This window comes from Sciurus carolinensis, chromosome 4 (assembly GCF_902686445.1).
Source record: "Sciurus carolinensis chromosome 4, mSciCar1.2, whole genome shotgun sequence".
In the NCBI taxonomy this organism is placed as follows: Eukaryota; Metazoa; Chordata; class Mammalia; order Rodentia; family Sciuridae; genus Sciurus; species Sciurus carolinensis.
In genome coordinates, this window is record NC_062216.1 from 5,365,571 (window position 1) to 5,380,805 (window position 15,235).

The following is a 15,235-nucleotide window of genomic DNA, read 5'->3' on the forward strand; positions in this document are numbered from 1 at the left end:
AAGGCACCATCCTCTTCCCCAGGTGCTGGAGCTGTACTGAGCACATCCAGAGGAAACATCGGACCTATGGGTGTGTGCAGGGTACTAGTTTGGAACTCAACAGTGATCCACCTCAGAGCTGCATCCTCAGCTCTTCTCACCTTTGATGTTGAGAAAGATTCTGACTAAGTGCAGAGGTTAGTCTCAAAATTGGCCTCCCCTTGTCTTGGCCTCCTGGGGTAGGGTGCATGGCAGGCCAATGCCACCTCATCAGGTAAAACTTCTCTCTTAAGCGCTGGGGTTGCACCAGCTACATTCCAACAACATGAAGAAGGAATGGATTGTTAAAAGGACATTGACTAGCACAGAGAGAAGAGCTGCCCATCATTATGATGGATGCCTGGTCACTGTATGGAGTCAACCTGTAGCAAAGGTGGATTTGCTGAAGATGCAGTGGGTCTTCATGAATCCAAACACAGGGAAGAGTCCTCCTGAGCACTGTGCCGCTCACGTCTTGCTGCCCCAAAACTGGTGAAACCCAACATTACCTGCAAAGCACAGTTCTAAGCAGCACCGAGGAAACATGAGCAGACCTAAGGCCGTTCTCCAGGAATCCAGGATCCCTGAGGGAGTTTGCAGGCTGCTAGGCTCTACACCCAGCATCGTGCATGTCAGGGGCAGCAGGGAAACAGGCCAGGGGAGAAGACAGCATTGTCCCACTGTGTGACCAGCAGTGTCTGCCCTGGAAGCCACGGCTCCCCTGATGCTCCATGGGCAGGGCTGCCCACCAGCATCACACCAGGTTGTCTTTGCAGCACTCCTAGATTCACTGCCTTCCAGTGGTCACATTGGGTCTTGTCTAACATTAGTTGTCCCAAGGACCCGTCTCATATTGTGTGGGACAAGACTCTCTGACTTCTGAACTGTTTCTTTCCCCACAAACACACGGTATCATGGACCCTTCTTCAGCAAGTCCACCACATTGCCCTAAGCTGGTGGCCACAAACACTTTTGAGGCTTCTGGAATGAGCCCCACGGGGCTCATGCCCACTCCGGAGTCCTGTAAGTACCACTGCCTGGCACTGACAGTCTCAAACTGGTCTCCTGAGTCATTTGATTGGGCCAGAACTCACAGTTACAGATTATCCAATGACATTTGTGGACCTGCCAGATACATCTGCACTTCCTGTATTGCCATCAATGCCATCTACAGGCCTGCTACTTCTTTCTCCTTTCGTATTTTTTTCCTTCACCATGACCTTAATTTTACTTAGTTATGTGTTGTGCTGAGAATCAAACCCAGTACCTCAGGCATGCTAGTCTGCCCCTATCAAAGAGCTACATCTCCAGCCCTATGGCTACTAACCTCTACTCGGCCTATTGGGTCAACAGAAGTAATGACACAGCCTCCCCTTCCACAATCATGTTCCCTTCTGATCTCCATAAAAAAAGCAAGAAAAATAGCCATGTGAGGAAATGTCATACCTGGGCTCTCCTGCCTCTTCAAACTCTCTGTCAGTTCTGTGCTCAGGTCAGCTCAGGCCCTGGAAGACATCTGTGTTCCTCCTTCCCTGCAATGATACTGATTTTCAACCAGGGACCTCTGAGACCTGGTTTGGTGCTGTCCACCCACCACAGTTTCAAAACCAACTCACAGAGAATGCTCGTAGACCCACAAGTATCATGGTGGGGAAAAAGAAAAACATTCCCATCAGGAAGTGAGTTTAGATCAGGTCTTTCCTTCCCTAGGCTCACAGAGGCACAGACACCCACCCTGCCTCTGGCCAAACAGCACCCAGGCAGCTGACCCCTTGACCTGGCCCCATTTTCTCAACCTTGAAGGACAAGCTCAGCCATTCTCTCTTGCCATAATATTTCCTGTACTCCTTGGGCCTTCTCCTGACATATGCTTCTGAACAAGAAGGTGCCACAACCAATTAAGCTAGAACCTTCTAGAAAATATTCTTGCATGGTTCTGCACTGGGTGACTGCACTGCCCAAAGTCATTCCCTCACTGGTGGGTGGAAGTCAGAGGCAAGAAGTCCAGAGCTGTTCATGACTCAGGCTACACCTACACCTTCAGGGATCAACATGCCCAGGAGTCAAACAAGAGCATGCATGTTTTGCTGACCTCTTTCAAGCTGCAGGAACCCACATGCTTAGGGAGGGCATGCCGATACCCAAAGTGTCACATCTGTGGAGGGTGGGAACTTCTGTTAGGGAGCTCAGAGACCCATGGGGTTCATACATCTCCAGGACCTCTTGACTTCAAGCCTCCTCCATGGAATCAACTTTCTTTCCTTGGCTCAGCTGCCCAGGAATTAGGGATGCAATGTGCGCACTTGGCTTTCAGCAACCAGAATTGATGGCAACAGCACTGGGCACTGCCCCTCCCCTCTGCAGACCTGGGAGAACAGGCTGGAGTCTTTAGGTCACCAGTGCCACCTGCTGCCCATGAGGTGCTACTGCAGGGCCATCTGCCCATTTCCTGGAGGGGCAGCTCCCACCTGCCTTGGCATTCAGTGTGGGCTTGGCTCATTCTCAGGGCTCTGGATGTTGCCTGAGGACACACTGAAGCCAGGCAGGAGAAGAAGAGGAGACAGGCCGAGGTCCCTGGATCTGCGTAACAGCCATGTCTCCTCCTTCTTTTTTTGAAAATTAGCTTCCTCCCAGAGAACAGAGATGTCCTTCTAAGAACTGAGCAGAGAGCAGTGTTTTACAGATCATCTAGATATTCAGGGCTGCACACTACAGGAAAATAGAGGCTCAAAGTCACAAAGTTCGAGCATTATTTAGGAAATGATGTGTTAGAGATGTGCCTGCTTCTCTGCTGAGGGGAGGCGAGCACAGGCAGAGAGGAGAGTGCACTGACAATGTGTCCTGTGTGCAGCAGCCGTGGAACAGAGCAGGAGCTGGTTCTGATGGGCCCGGAGTGCCTGGGAAGCTGCTGAGTGAAATCCGGGAGCCTCGCTTGACCCGTGGGTGTGTCGTCCTGGGAGATTTGGTGTCAGAGTTTGGGAGCTCATAAAGAAAGTTGCCAGCTAACCCACAAGTTGCCTGCTGTGACCCCAGAGGGTGCCTGGACCAGTGTGCCTGGGACAGGGGCAGAGGGGATTGTGCCTGGTCACCCAGGCTCAGCTATCAAGGAGATGTGCTCCATTAGTTGCTGGCACCCCACAGCAGCTGTTGAGTGGGTGCCTATCATGGCAGACAGAAGCATCTTCACTCCAGGGTTCACCTGGGTAGTTCATACCCGTAGCAGTGACAGCGTCGTCTGTGGAAATTGAGACTGCACGGTTACAGTGGAATTTAGAGTAGGCCCTAGGACCCGGATGGTGAGCATGTGTCCAGCAGCCAGGGGCCTGGATCCGATCTCTAACACTCTCATCAGAGTTCCAAAGCCCAGGGACGAAACCCCAACTACTGCACCTACCATGGAGACTGCTGCTGCCCCAAGTGGGAGGCTTGCCTGCGGTCACCTGTTCATCCATCCCAGGCTGGGGGAGGGAAGCTGAGAGCTACTGTCTTGAGTGCCAGCCACTGTGACTGGCAGCTAGGTGGGAGCAAAAGACATGGGCTTCACAACCCAGCCCTCGACGCAGGGCCGAGAGCACCAAGGACGGACAGCATCCCTGCCAAGAGTTCAACCACTGAGTGGAAACAAACCTTTTATTTTTGTGTTCAGTATTTCTCCCCTAATTTTTTACTTTTAAGAGATTTAATTTTTAAAATATTTTTCAAATTTCATTTCATCCTTCTCTTTTGTTTTTTTCCCATTTTGTTTTTTGTGTTGGTGTGTGTGTGTGTGTATGTGTATGTGTGTTGGTGTCTGTGTGCATGTGTGTGTGTGTTTGGCTGTGTTTATTGGTGTATGTGTGTGTGTTGTGTTGTGTGTGTGTATGTATGTGTGTGTTTGGGTGTGCTTATTGGTGTATGTGTATGTGTGTTGTGTGTGTTGTGTGTATTGGTGTATGTGTGTGTGTGTTGGTGTGTGTGTGTTCCTGTCCTGGGGATAGGTTCAAAAATATATTCATATAATGCTGCATTTACTTCAGTTACTTCTTCTCCATTGTTTATTATTTAGCCTTGGTTTGACTTAGGTGAGTTAATACCATGAGAGTGTTTGAGTTGTTTTGATCTTGCCTTTGTTTGTGGTCATTCTCTGTTTTTTTTTTTTTTTTTTTTTTTTTTTTTCCTTTTATTGCCCCTTCTCTGCTCTATTCCTCCACTAACAACTGTAAATTACTCTTCCTGCTTCCTTTTTCTCATTATTTGATAATTTTTAAAAATTTTTACTCTTATTTTTGTAGAGTTTTCATATGCTGCATATCTCCTGCCTCTCCTCTATTCACTTTTATTTTCTTGGTATCAGGGATTGAATACAGTGGTGCTTAAGCAGTGAGCCCCGGTCCCAACCCATTTATATTTATTTAGGGACAAGGCCTCACTGAGTTGCCCTAGGCCCTCCCTAATTTGATGAGGCTGGCTTTGAACTTGCAATCCTCCTGCCTCATCCTCCTGAGCTGCTGGGATTATGCATGTGCACCTGGCCTCCTCTGTTTACTTTTTGAATATTTCAAGCTTCCCTTGCCTTCCTACCCTACTATATTTTCGCTATTAGAATCATAGAGTTTATGTATTTCCTATACCTATCTTTTTTTTTTTTTTCCTGGCTATAAGTTTATTCAAAACAAAATAATCCTGTCCAACCTCACTGAGGTGGCTGACCACATCCATGACCAAATCCTCCTCTAAACTGGAATTCGGTTGCTGACCCAGCCCCAGCCTTGGCTTTCTTGTCAGCACCAGGGGGCACAGAACTCCGTCTGTAGGTATCTCTGTCAGCTTCCCCTCTTGTGAGCCTTGCAGGTCGCTTGCCCTCCAGACCTTTGGGCCGAGGCCTGCCCATTTCTGGTCGGCTACGGTGTAGAGTGGCAGGCACCATCTCAGGTGGCAGGAGGAGGTAATCACAGAGATACTGGATGCCCTCATTGGTCAGGTACCAGTAGAAATGTCTCCATGCAAACTGTCCCTTCACATAGCCTCGAGACCTGAGAGACTGCATGGCCTTCATGACATGAAGGTTGAGTACATTCTTATCTGCCAGCTCTGGGGGCTTGGGCATGTGGACATCCTTCTTGGATACCATTACTCCCTCCTTAAAAAGGAGCTCATAAATGGCAATCCAATTCTTCTTGGGCATCAACATTGCGGAAGCTTTAGGGTCCGAGGCCGAGGCTGGAAAGCCCTATACCAATCTTGTTGTGATTGTTAATACAATGGACAGCATAGTGGACACCTGCTGTTTAGGGCCTGATCTAGTGCACACTTGTGCATTGTTGGTGCTGATATTAAATGCTGACCCCATCACTCCTATATAGGTGGTCACTGGTGTTATGGATGTCAGAGTAGACACTGGACATTAAATAAGGCTGTACTTCTGTTGCTAACATTAGTGCAATTCCTGGCTCCCTTCTTACTCTACGAAGGACTGAAAAGATGATGACACTTCAAGTTCACAGAGAAGAGATCTTGCTGCCTAGCAAAACTCCCAACTCGGCCAATACCAGTAAACCTCATTCTAACCACAACCTAGCTCCATTTGAAACTCGATGATACTTCAACACAGAGAACCAACGAGATAACAACCCCAAAGCAGCAATCAGACCCTAAGTAGGAACACCCATTGGAGGACCTCAGGTCACAATCTTATAAAACAAAGTCCTAAAATAAAACGGTAACCACACACAAAAGGACACACATATAAAAGAGGAAGAGGTAAAGATTTCCTCCCAATCTGTAAGCTCTCCTCACATTATTGATTGTTTCCTTTGCTGAGAAGGAGCGTTTAAGTTTGAATCCATCCCATTTATTGATTCTTGTTATTACTTCTTGTGCTCTAGGAATCTTGTTCAGGAAGGCAGAGCCCAGGGGGACGTGGTGAAGATTTGGGCCTCCTTTTTCTTCTAGTGCCCGTCTTTGATTCCTTTTGAGTTTCATGCAAAAAATACAATCGATCAACAAATACATGAAAAATATTCCACGTCTTTCACAATTAGAGAAATGCAGATCAAAATATGTAGTCTCATCCCAGTCAGAATGGCAAATACCAAGAATAGAAACAAAAATAAATGTTGAGAAGGATGTGGGGGAAAGGTACACTCACACATTGGTAGTGGGAATCCATAATTGGTGCAACCATTATGGAAAGCAGTATGGAGATTTCTCTGAAAACTTAGCAAGGAATCACCATTTGACTCAGCTATCCCACTCCTCTGTTTATACACAAAGGATTTAAAATAAGCATACTACATTTACACAGCCACAACCATGTTTATAGCAGCTCAACTCACAATAACTAACTATAGAACCAACCCTAGGTGCCCCTCAGGAGATGAATGGATAAAGAAAATATGGTATGTATGTACATATATATAATGAACAATTACTCTGACTTAAAGAAGAATGACATTATGGAATTTACAGGTAAATGGATGGAGCTGGAGAATATGCTAAATGCAATAAGCCAATACCCCCAAACCAGAGGCAGAATGTTTTCTCTGATATGCAGATGCTAATTCACTATAATGGGATAAGGGTAGGAAAGACTAAAGATCCTTTAGGTAGAGTGGAGTGAAGGGAGTGGAAGGGGTCTAGAGATGGGAAGGATTGTAGAATGAATCAGACCTTATTACCCTATGTACATATATAACTACACAACTAGTCAGAGTTTAGCTCATGTACAAACAGAAGAATGAGAAATTACACTCTATCTATACATGATGTATCAAAGTGCATTCTACTGTCAAGTATAACTAATTAGAACAAATGAAAAATAAAAATTAGAAAAGATGAAGGGGAATTTATCTTGGTTGATGTGCAAGTCTAAGACATAAAACATGAGGAAACAGGCACATTCAGGAAGCATATAAGTGCATGACAACTAGTCAGAGTTTAGCTCATGTACAAACAGAAGAATGAGAAATTACACTCTATCTATATATGATGTATCAAAGTGCATTCTACTGTCAAGTATAACTAATTAGAACAAATGAAAAATAAAAAAAATTAGAAAAGATGAAGGGGAATTTATTTTAGTTGATGTGCAAGTCTAAGACCTAAAACATGAGGAAACAGACAAAGGGTTCTGTCCCTAAAATTCCCCAACAAAGGAACTCACAAATATGGAAGTGCATGAAATTCCAGAGAATGACTATCAAATATTGATTATTAAAATCCTCAATGAACTAATATAAGCTTATGGACCAAGTCAGGAAAACAATAAAGGAGATGAAGGAGTATTTTAATAAAGAAATAGAGATGTTGAAAAGAAAACAGAAGTCCTTGAAATGAAGTAGACAGGGATGAAACGAAAAATTCACTTGAAAACATCAGCAACAGATTAGATTGAGTAGAAAGTAGAAGTTCAGGCCTTAAAGACAGGGCATATGACCTTGAACATGAGTATGCAATAAAGAGGTGTCGGGGGAAGGCTGTGATCAGAGTGCCTGAGAACTCTGGGGCAGCATTAACAAGAAACCTCAGGGTCATTGGGGTAGAATAAAATATGGAGATACCCACTAAAGGCATTAAGGACATTTTCAATGACAGAGTAACAGGAAAAATTTCCCATATTATGCATGGAGAAACATTCACATTCAGGAAGCATATAGTACCCCATGTAAAAAGATGAAAACAGAACCTGTCCAAGACACACCATAGTCAAAATGTCTAACACAGAAAATAATGAAAGAATATTAGAAGTTGAAGGAGGAAAGTGTCAGGTCATATTTACAGGCAAACCAATAAGGCTCACTCACTTCTGACCTCTCAATGCAGACCCCAACATCTGCGTTGGCCTGAGATGAGAAATACCAAGCTCTTAAAGAAGACAATTGCAAGCCATGATTGCTATCTTCAGCAAAGACATCTTACAAAATAGGAGGAGAAACACAAACTTTCCATGGAAAGGAGAAATTAAAATAATTCTTGAACACTCAGCTGGTACTAAAAGAAATAATTGAAGATATACTATAAACAGAAGAATCCCTAAGCAAACCTCAAATCTTCAAAATAGATGAATATCACTAAGAGAGCATCCAAATAAGTGAAAATCAAGACAGAATTAATATAGCAAACAAACCAAAATGACAGGAATCCACAAACTCCTATCCATAATACTGCTGAATATCAATAGTCTCACCTCCCCTATAAAAGACAGAGATTTGCAGAATGTATTAGAAAACAAGATTCAACCGCATCCTGTTTGCAAGAGAATCATCTAATAGGCAAAGACACACAAAGGCTGGAAGTAACAAAACGAAAAACAACATTCCATGCTAATGGAGCCCGAAAGGAAGCAGGAGTAGTTATTTTTCATACCTGAGATAGATTGCAGATTTCAAGCAAAAATTCCCAGAAGAGACAAAGAAGGCCATTACATACTGGTAAATGGAACAAGGCAACAGGAACATATAATGATAGTAATTACCTATGCCCCAATTGTCAGTTCACCTAATTACATAAGAAATAATTCTTGACATTAGATTTCAGATAGACACCCATACAATAATAATGGGTGATTTTCAATATAGTCTTATCACTAACAGAGAAGTAATACAAATATAAAAACAATAAAAATATTTATGACCGAAATAATAGTATGAATCAAATGGACCTTAAGATCTACAGACAGTTTCATCATCCAACTGCTGAGCTTAATTTCTTCTCAGCAGTTCATGAAGCCAATCCCAAATCAGACCATATTCTAGGTCACAAAGTAAATTTCAGTAAATACAAAATAATTTCCATAAACACATAGATTCTATCAGATCATAATGGAATGAAACTAGAAGTAAACAGCAATAAAAATTATAGAAACCACATAAACACTTGGAGATTGACCAATACTCTTTTGAATGAAGAATGGGTCATAGAAGAAATGAGAGAAAAAAATCCAGAAATTCTTAGAAACAGATGGGAAGAGACATGTCAATATCTCTGGGACAGAAGGAATGCAGTTCGTTAGTGTATTAAGTTCCTACATTAAAAAATAGGTCCCCCAAAATAGGCTTATGGTCCACCTGAAAGTTTTAGAAAAGGAAGAACAAACTAATTACAAAAGCAATAGAAGACAGAAAATAATTAAAATCAGAGCTGAAGTTAATGAGATAGAGAATAGAATAGCAATACAGGAATCATGCAAGAAGAGGTTGGTACATTGAAAAGATAAGATCCATACCCTAAGCCAACCTAATGAAAAGAAGACAGAAGAGACCCCAATCAACAAAATTAGAGATGAAAAAGGAGAAATTACTATAGACATTTTAGAAATTCAGAGTATCATTATACTCTGAATTTATACTCTAATAAAATGTAAAATCTGGGAGACATTTTCAAATTTCTAGACACACATGACCTGCCCAAATTGAACCACGAAAACCTGAAAAGACCAATATTAAGTAATGAAATTGAAAGCGTCATTAAAAGCCTTGCAACAAAAACAAGTCCAGGACCCGATGAATTCCCAGCTGAGTTCTACCAGACTTTAAAGAACTAAAAAACAGTCTTGCTCAAATGATTGTATGAAACTGAAAGGGAGGGAACACTTGCAAATACATTCAATGAAGCCAGGCTAATCCTGATACCAAAACCAAACAGAGGCATATCAAGGAACAAAAACTACAGACCCAAATCCCTGATTAATATATATGCAAAACTTCTTAATGAAATATTAGCAAACTGCATTAAAAATACATCAAGCAGTTAATGCACCACGACCAAGAGGATTTCATGGTAGGTATGCAAGGATGCTTCAGCATATGTAAATCAATACATGTAATTCACCACTACAATAGAATTAAGGACAAGAATCATGTGATCAGCTCAATTAGATGCAGAAAGGCCTTTGATGAAATCCAGAACCTATTTGTGAAATAATGCTGGAAATTCTAGGAGGAGAAGGCACGTACCTCGACATTATAAAAGCTATATATAACAAATGGAAAGCCAAAATCATAGTGAATGGAGAAAAATGGAAAGAATTGCCTCTAAAATCAGGAACAAGACAGGGTGTTCTTTTCACCACTCCTATTCAATACAGTTCATGATACTCCGACATGCAAAAGAAGAAAACTAAAGGGATAGCAATAGGAAAAGAAGTCAAATGATCTGTTTGCTGATGAGATGATCCTATATCTAAAAAAACCCCAAATCTCCACTAGAAGACTTCTAGAGCTAATAATTGGACTGAGTGAAGTAGCAGGATACAAGATCAATGTTCATAAATCGATAACTTTCCTGTTCTCCACTAGCCATTCTGCTGACAAAGTGAATGGGAAACCATCCCTTCCACAAGAACTTCGACAAACAGACAAACAAAACATCCTTGGAGTTCATTTAATGAAGGAAGTGAATGATTTCTACACTAAAATTTACAGAACACACAAGGAGGGAATTGAGGAAAATCTTGGAAGATGAAATATCTCTCATGTCCTGGAATAGGCAGAATTGATACTGTCCAACTGGTCATACTATCAAGAGCATTATACAAACTCAATGCAATTCCCATCAAGACATTAATGACATTTTTCACATAATGAGAAAAATAGTCCAGAATATCCAAAGGAACCGTGAGCACGAAAGGCATTACAGGGGACAGCATGATACCTACTCTCAAATTACAGCACAGAGCTCTAGTAAGAAACACAGCTTGGTGTTGGCATCAGAATAGATATGAAGTCCAAAGGAAGGGAAGGGAAGGCAAGAGACAAACTCACATACTTAGAGTCACCTGACACTTGACAAAGGTCCCCAAAATATTAGTTGCAGAGAAGAGAGCCTTTTTAACAAATGGTGCTGGGAAAACAGGATAGCAATATCCAGAAGAATAAAACTATATTCCCATCCCTCATCCCAGGCAAAAGAGAATTCAAAGTGGATCACAGACTTCAGAATTAAACTAGAAGCTTTACAACTGCTAGAAGAAAACAGCATCCGCACTCCATCATACAGGTGAGGGCACTGACTTCCTCAACAAGGCCCCAAAGCTCAAGAAATAAAACCAAAAATCAATAAGGGGGATGCCTACAAACGGAAAAGCTTCTGCACAACAAAGGGAACAAGAGTGTGGAGAGAGAGCCTATAGCATGGAAGAAAATCTTCTTTGCCAGTATCTTCTTTGAAAGGGGATTACTATGTAGAATAAAGAAAGAACTGAAAATGCTTAACATCAAAATAAGAAGAATAATGAAAACAAATAAATCAAACAATAAATGGGTTAAAGAACTCAATAGACATTTCTCAAAGGAAGAAAAGCTAAAGGCCAATAAATGTATGGAAAATGTTCAACATCACTAGCATTCAGAGAAGTGTCAATGGTGAGATGAAAGGGTGATTTCATCTCATTGCAGTTAGAATGGCAATTAGAAAGAATTAAAAAATGATATATGGTGATGAGGATGTGGGGGAAAAGTACACTTGTACATTGTTGGTGTGAATGAAAGAATCAGTATAAACACACTGGAAAGCAGTATGGAGATTCTTTAAAAACTAGAAATGGATCACCATGTGACCTAGCTATCCCACTCCTTGATAATTGTACAAAATAACTAAAATCAGTGAACTATAGCCACACGGTCACATCTGTGTTTATGGCAGCACATTCTCAATACCCAACAGGAAAGGAGCCCAGATGCCTGTCAAAAGATGACTAGATTAAGAAAATGTGGTCTCTAAACACAATGGAAATGACTTAGCCGTAAAGAAGAATGAAATCATGGCATTTGAACATACATGCATGAAAATGGAGGAAAAAACCTTAAGTGAAATAAGCCAGACACAAAAAAGGAAGGTTTGAATGTTTTCTGTCAAATGTGGAAGACTGAGCACAATAAGGAAAGGGATCAGTGCCATAGTGGAAGGAGATCAAGAGGCAGGGCTGCGGGATGGGGCAGGGGAGGAAATGCAGGAAGGATCTGAAAATATTCCACTACATACATGTGAGACATGCCAGAGGGAGTCCATGTGTATGTGTGCAGAAAGCACTGATTCAAAGTAAAGAAACAAGTGGAAGGAAGATCAGTTAAGTGGAGGAAGGAGATTCGGAGAAGGAAGAGGGGAGGGAAAAGAGGAGGCACCAGGAGAGGAAACGTAAGCAGTCAAACTCCACGCATGTGAGATTTTGCAAAAATGAACCCAACTATACAAATATGATTTTGTGGGAAAAAAAAATGGCCCTGATTCTAGTGGGAACATTGCCCTTCTCTCTGCAAACCGTGGTCGCTCTAGAACTGCCTGGAAATTCTACCTGTTAGTAGGCGGCTGGTATAACCTGGGTTGCCCTGCCATATTCTTTTTCCCAAGAAACCTATGCTATGTGTCCTCCAGTGAAAGGGTGGACTCCAGAGGGAAAGTGAGGTGTCTGGGCCCATTCTAGAGGCCTCAGTGAAGGATCGTGGTCCCACCTGAAGGGCATGTGAGGGATTCCTGGGCAAGTGTCCAAGAGACTATGGGAGTCTGTATAGCAAACAGGTCAGAAGTCAGAAGGACTTTGACCCACCCAAAGGTCAGCTGGGCACTTCAACAAGTGAGTCTGGGCCTGATCCTTTGTGACCTCTTAGGATGCAATCAGCAGAGGAATGGTGCAAAGTCAGCATATGTGAGGTGGAGGTTGCAGCATTGCACTTAGCAGCAATAGGTGAGCACCGCTAGTGCTCCTGTCTTTCCTGGGACCCCTTTTCCTGCCTGAAACCCAGCATGCATGATGTCTGGGTATCAGAGTCCAGCAGACAGGTTCCGTGAGGACTCCTTCTATGTGGGGAACTGTTTTGTGTCAGATCACTTTTCCTTGCACGCCCTCCACATTGAGTGTTACAGGCAGGACTGGATCTCAGTAGATTGTATGCAACTAAGATAGTGTGACCTCAGAGTGCAGGTGAGGAGTGTCCATGGCGTGCTGGGTGTGAAGGCCACTGAGTACGGCCAGAGCCCAGGTCTTTCTGGATAAGGCGTTCAGAGGTGGTGACATGTGTGTGATATCTGGGCTTCCTCTGCTTTCTGTTGTACTCCTGACCTCTTTGGAAGCAACCCTTCCCCTTTCATGTTGTTTTGCTGTGGCTGATGCAACCCACTGGCCTCAGGGACCACTGTTCACCTGGACCCACTCAATCAATCTCCAGGACACACTTAGTGACAATGGTGGCCTTCCTGACAGGTAAGCAGGCTGCGACCTAGGAACATCTGTGATGTGGGCAAGGGGTGTGCATTGCCTCCGGTCAGAATGGAGGAGGAGCAGAGAGGCAGGGAGGAGGTCAGAGTGGTCAGCACCCTGTGTCACTTCTCATGAGGTGGCATGTGGTGCTGTGTTCCTGCCTGAAGCCCCAGTGCTGGGAGCCAGGCTTTGGTTTAGAAGAATTTCCTTCAGATTCTGGTTCCTGAACGGCAGAGTTCAGTCTGAGACACGCGACAACCATGGAGAGGCACAGACACAGAGAAGACGCTCTGAGGAATTTATTTGAGATAAGACAGAGAGTCGAGGACTAGTGGAGGGGTGCTGACAGATCCCTGTAGGTCTCAAAGGAAATGGAGATCAAGTTTTTCTCTGCTCATTTTACTTGGCGGCAGCAGAAGGTGTAGACTCTCCCACCTTGGAAACATGACCCAGAGTTCCGTTCTGACCGGCTACAGCCAAACAAGGCACAGCGACATCTAAGGATGTCTCTTGGACCTGGGAACATGGAGAGAGCACCATGAAATGAATGCTGGGGTGAGACCCCTGGTGAAGGTCCTGGAGAAGGCCCATGCTGGGGTGAGGGTCTGCCCTGTGGGGTCCACTGCACCAGCATGGGAAGCAGCCCTGTGCACAGCACTGGAATGCACAGCAGTGTGGGTCCCATTGTCGCCTGTCTTGGCTTCCGTGTGCTCTGACCCACCACACGGACATCTGAACACACTCAGTCCGGACTGCTGTTTCTAAATCTCCTCTAATAGAGCAAAGTATCTCTCTATAACCGTTTATCCCAAATGAACTAGTCCACAAGTTTGCCCACATTTGAAGTCTAGGCAATTACAGACATTATGCTGGAATCTGAAATCGTTGAAGGAAGGCTTCTCTTACATTCATTTTCCCCTCTGTCTTTGATTTAGGAGAGAGTCGAGTTTGAGACAGGTTGGATGCAGTCCTGGAGGTGATGTGGACACTGAGGACCCCTTCCCCACCTGCCTGCAGTCCTCCCTCTGGGCCCTCCATCCCTGTGCCATGCTGGGGTCTCTCACCTGCTTCCCTAAGAGCAGAGACTGCTGCCCCTGCAAAGGAGATTTCCACGTCCTGGTTCTCTTCCCCTGAATGCTCCTGGTCTGGGGCCTCCTCATTTCTTTCTGAGAGAGGCTGAGCCTGGGCCTGGAGGGCCAGCAGGAGAAGGGCAGTGAGGAGGGCGAGGGTCCTCATGGCTGGGAGTCACCTGGAGAGGAGGCAGGAGCCTGAGTGTGTGGAGAGAGGAGTTGCTGCATTTATAGGAGTGTGAGGACAGCCTCGGATCCTGAGGCTGCAGGTGACATTGGTGGGGTGGCAGGCATGCCTCGTGGGTCCCTTTGAAGTCCTTCTTTTCTGGTGGCTTCCTGCATAGAGTGTTTGCATTCTGTGGTGTGGAGCCTGGTAGAAGCTGATGGTGGAGAGGACACTGCCACCCTTCCTGTTGAGCGTCTGCTGTGGTGTTTACTCTCTAGGATTCAGAAGGAAACCGCCTGGGAGGATCCCTTCCTCTTCAGGAGTGCCAATAGTAGGAACAGAATTGTTATCAATGATTAAATATTTTGTCGAATTCAGCAGTGTGGCCAGGAGGTCCGGGGCTCTCCTTTGATGTGTTCTATTTTCTCTGTCTTTCATGGTCTCATCTGAGTGTCTACTTCTTCATGGTTCAGGCTTGATAGGCAGTTTCCACCTTGGAATGTATCCATTTCTTGTAGTATTTCAAAACTTTTGGCATATACTTTTATATAGCAATTTATTAGGGTCCCTTGCATTTCTGAAATATCTGGTGTTGTATCTTGATCTCTGATTCATTTATTTAATGTTTTCTTGTCACTTTGTATTTTCCTGGCTCAACTGATGTCAATTTGCCTCTTGCTTTTTATACCCAGCTCTGTGTTTTCCTGCCTGTGTGTATTAAGGCGATAGCTCGTTGACTCCTCTTCTGAGCCTCTTACCCTCCCTGCCCCAGCTGGGGTTCCCCTGGTGTTTGGTTTGAGATGAGGAGGG

The 15,235-nt window shown here is 43.9% G+C and overlaps 1 protein-coding gene across 1 annotated transcript; it reads right to left on the bottom strand.

Annotated features, from left to right (window-relative positions):
- Positions 1–4,668: 4,668 nt before the first annotated feature.
- On the bottom strand, positions 4,669–5,188 carry LOC124983701 (40S ribosomal protein S10-like). Its single transcript, XM_047551180.1, has one exon. It carries the CDS (start codon positions 5,186–5,188, stop codon positions 4,691–4,693), a length of 498 nt encoding a protein of 165 aa, XP_047407136.1. The 3' UTR covers positions 4,669–4,690.
- Between the last annotated feature and the right edge of the window lie 10,047 nt (positions 5,189–15,235).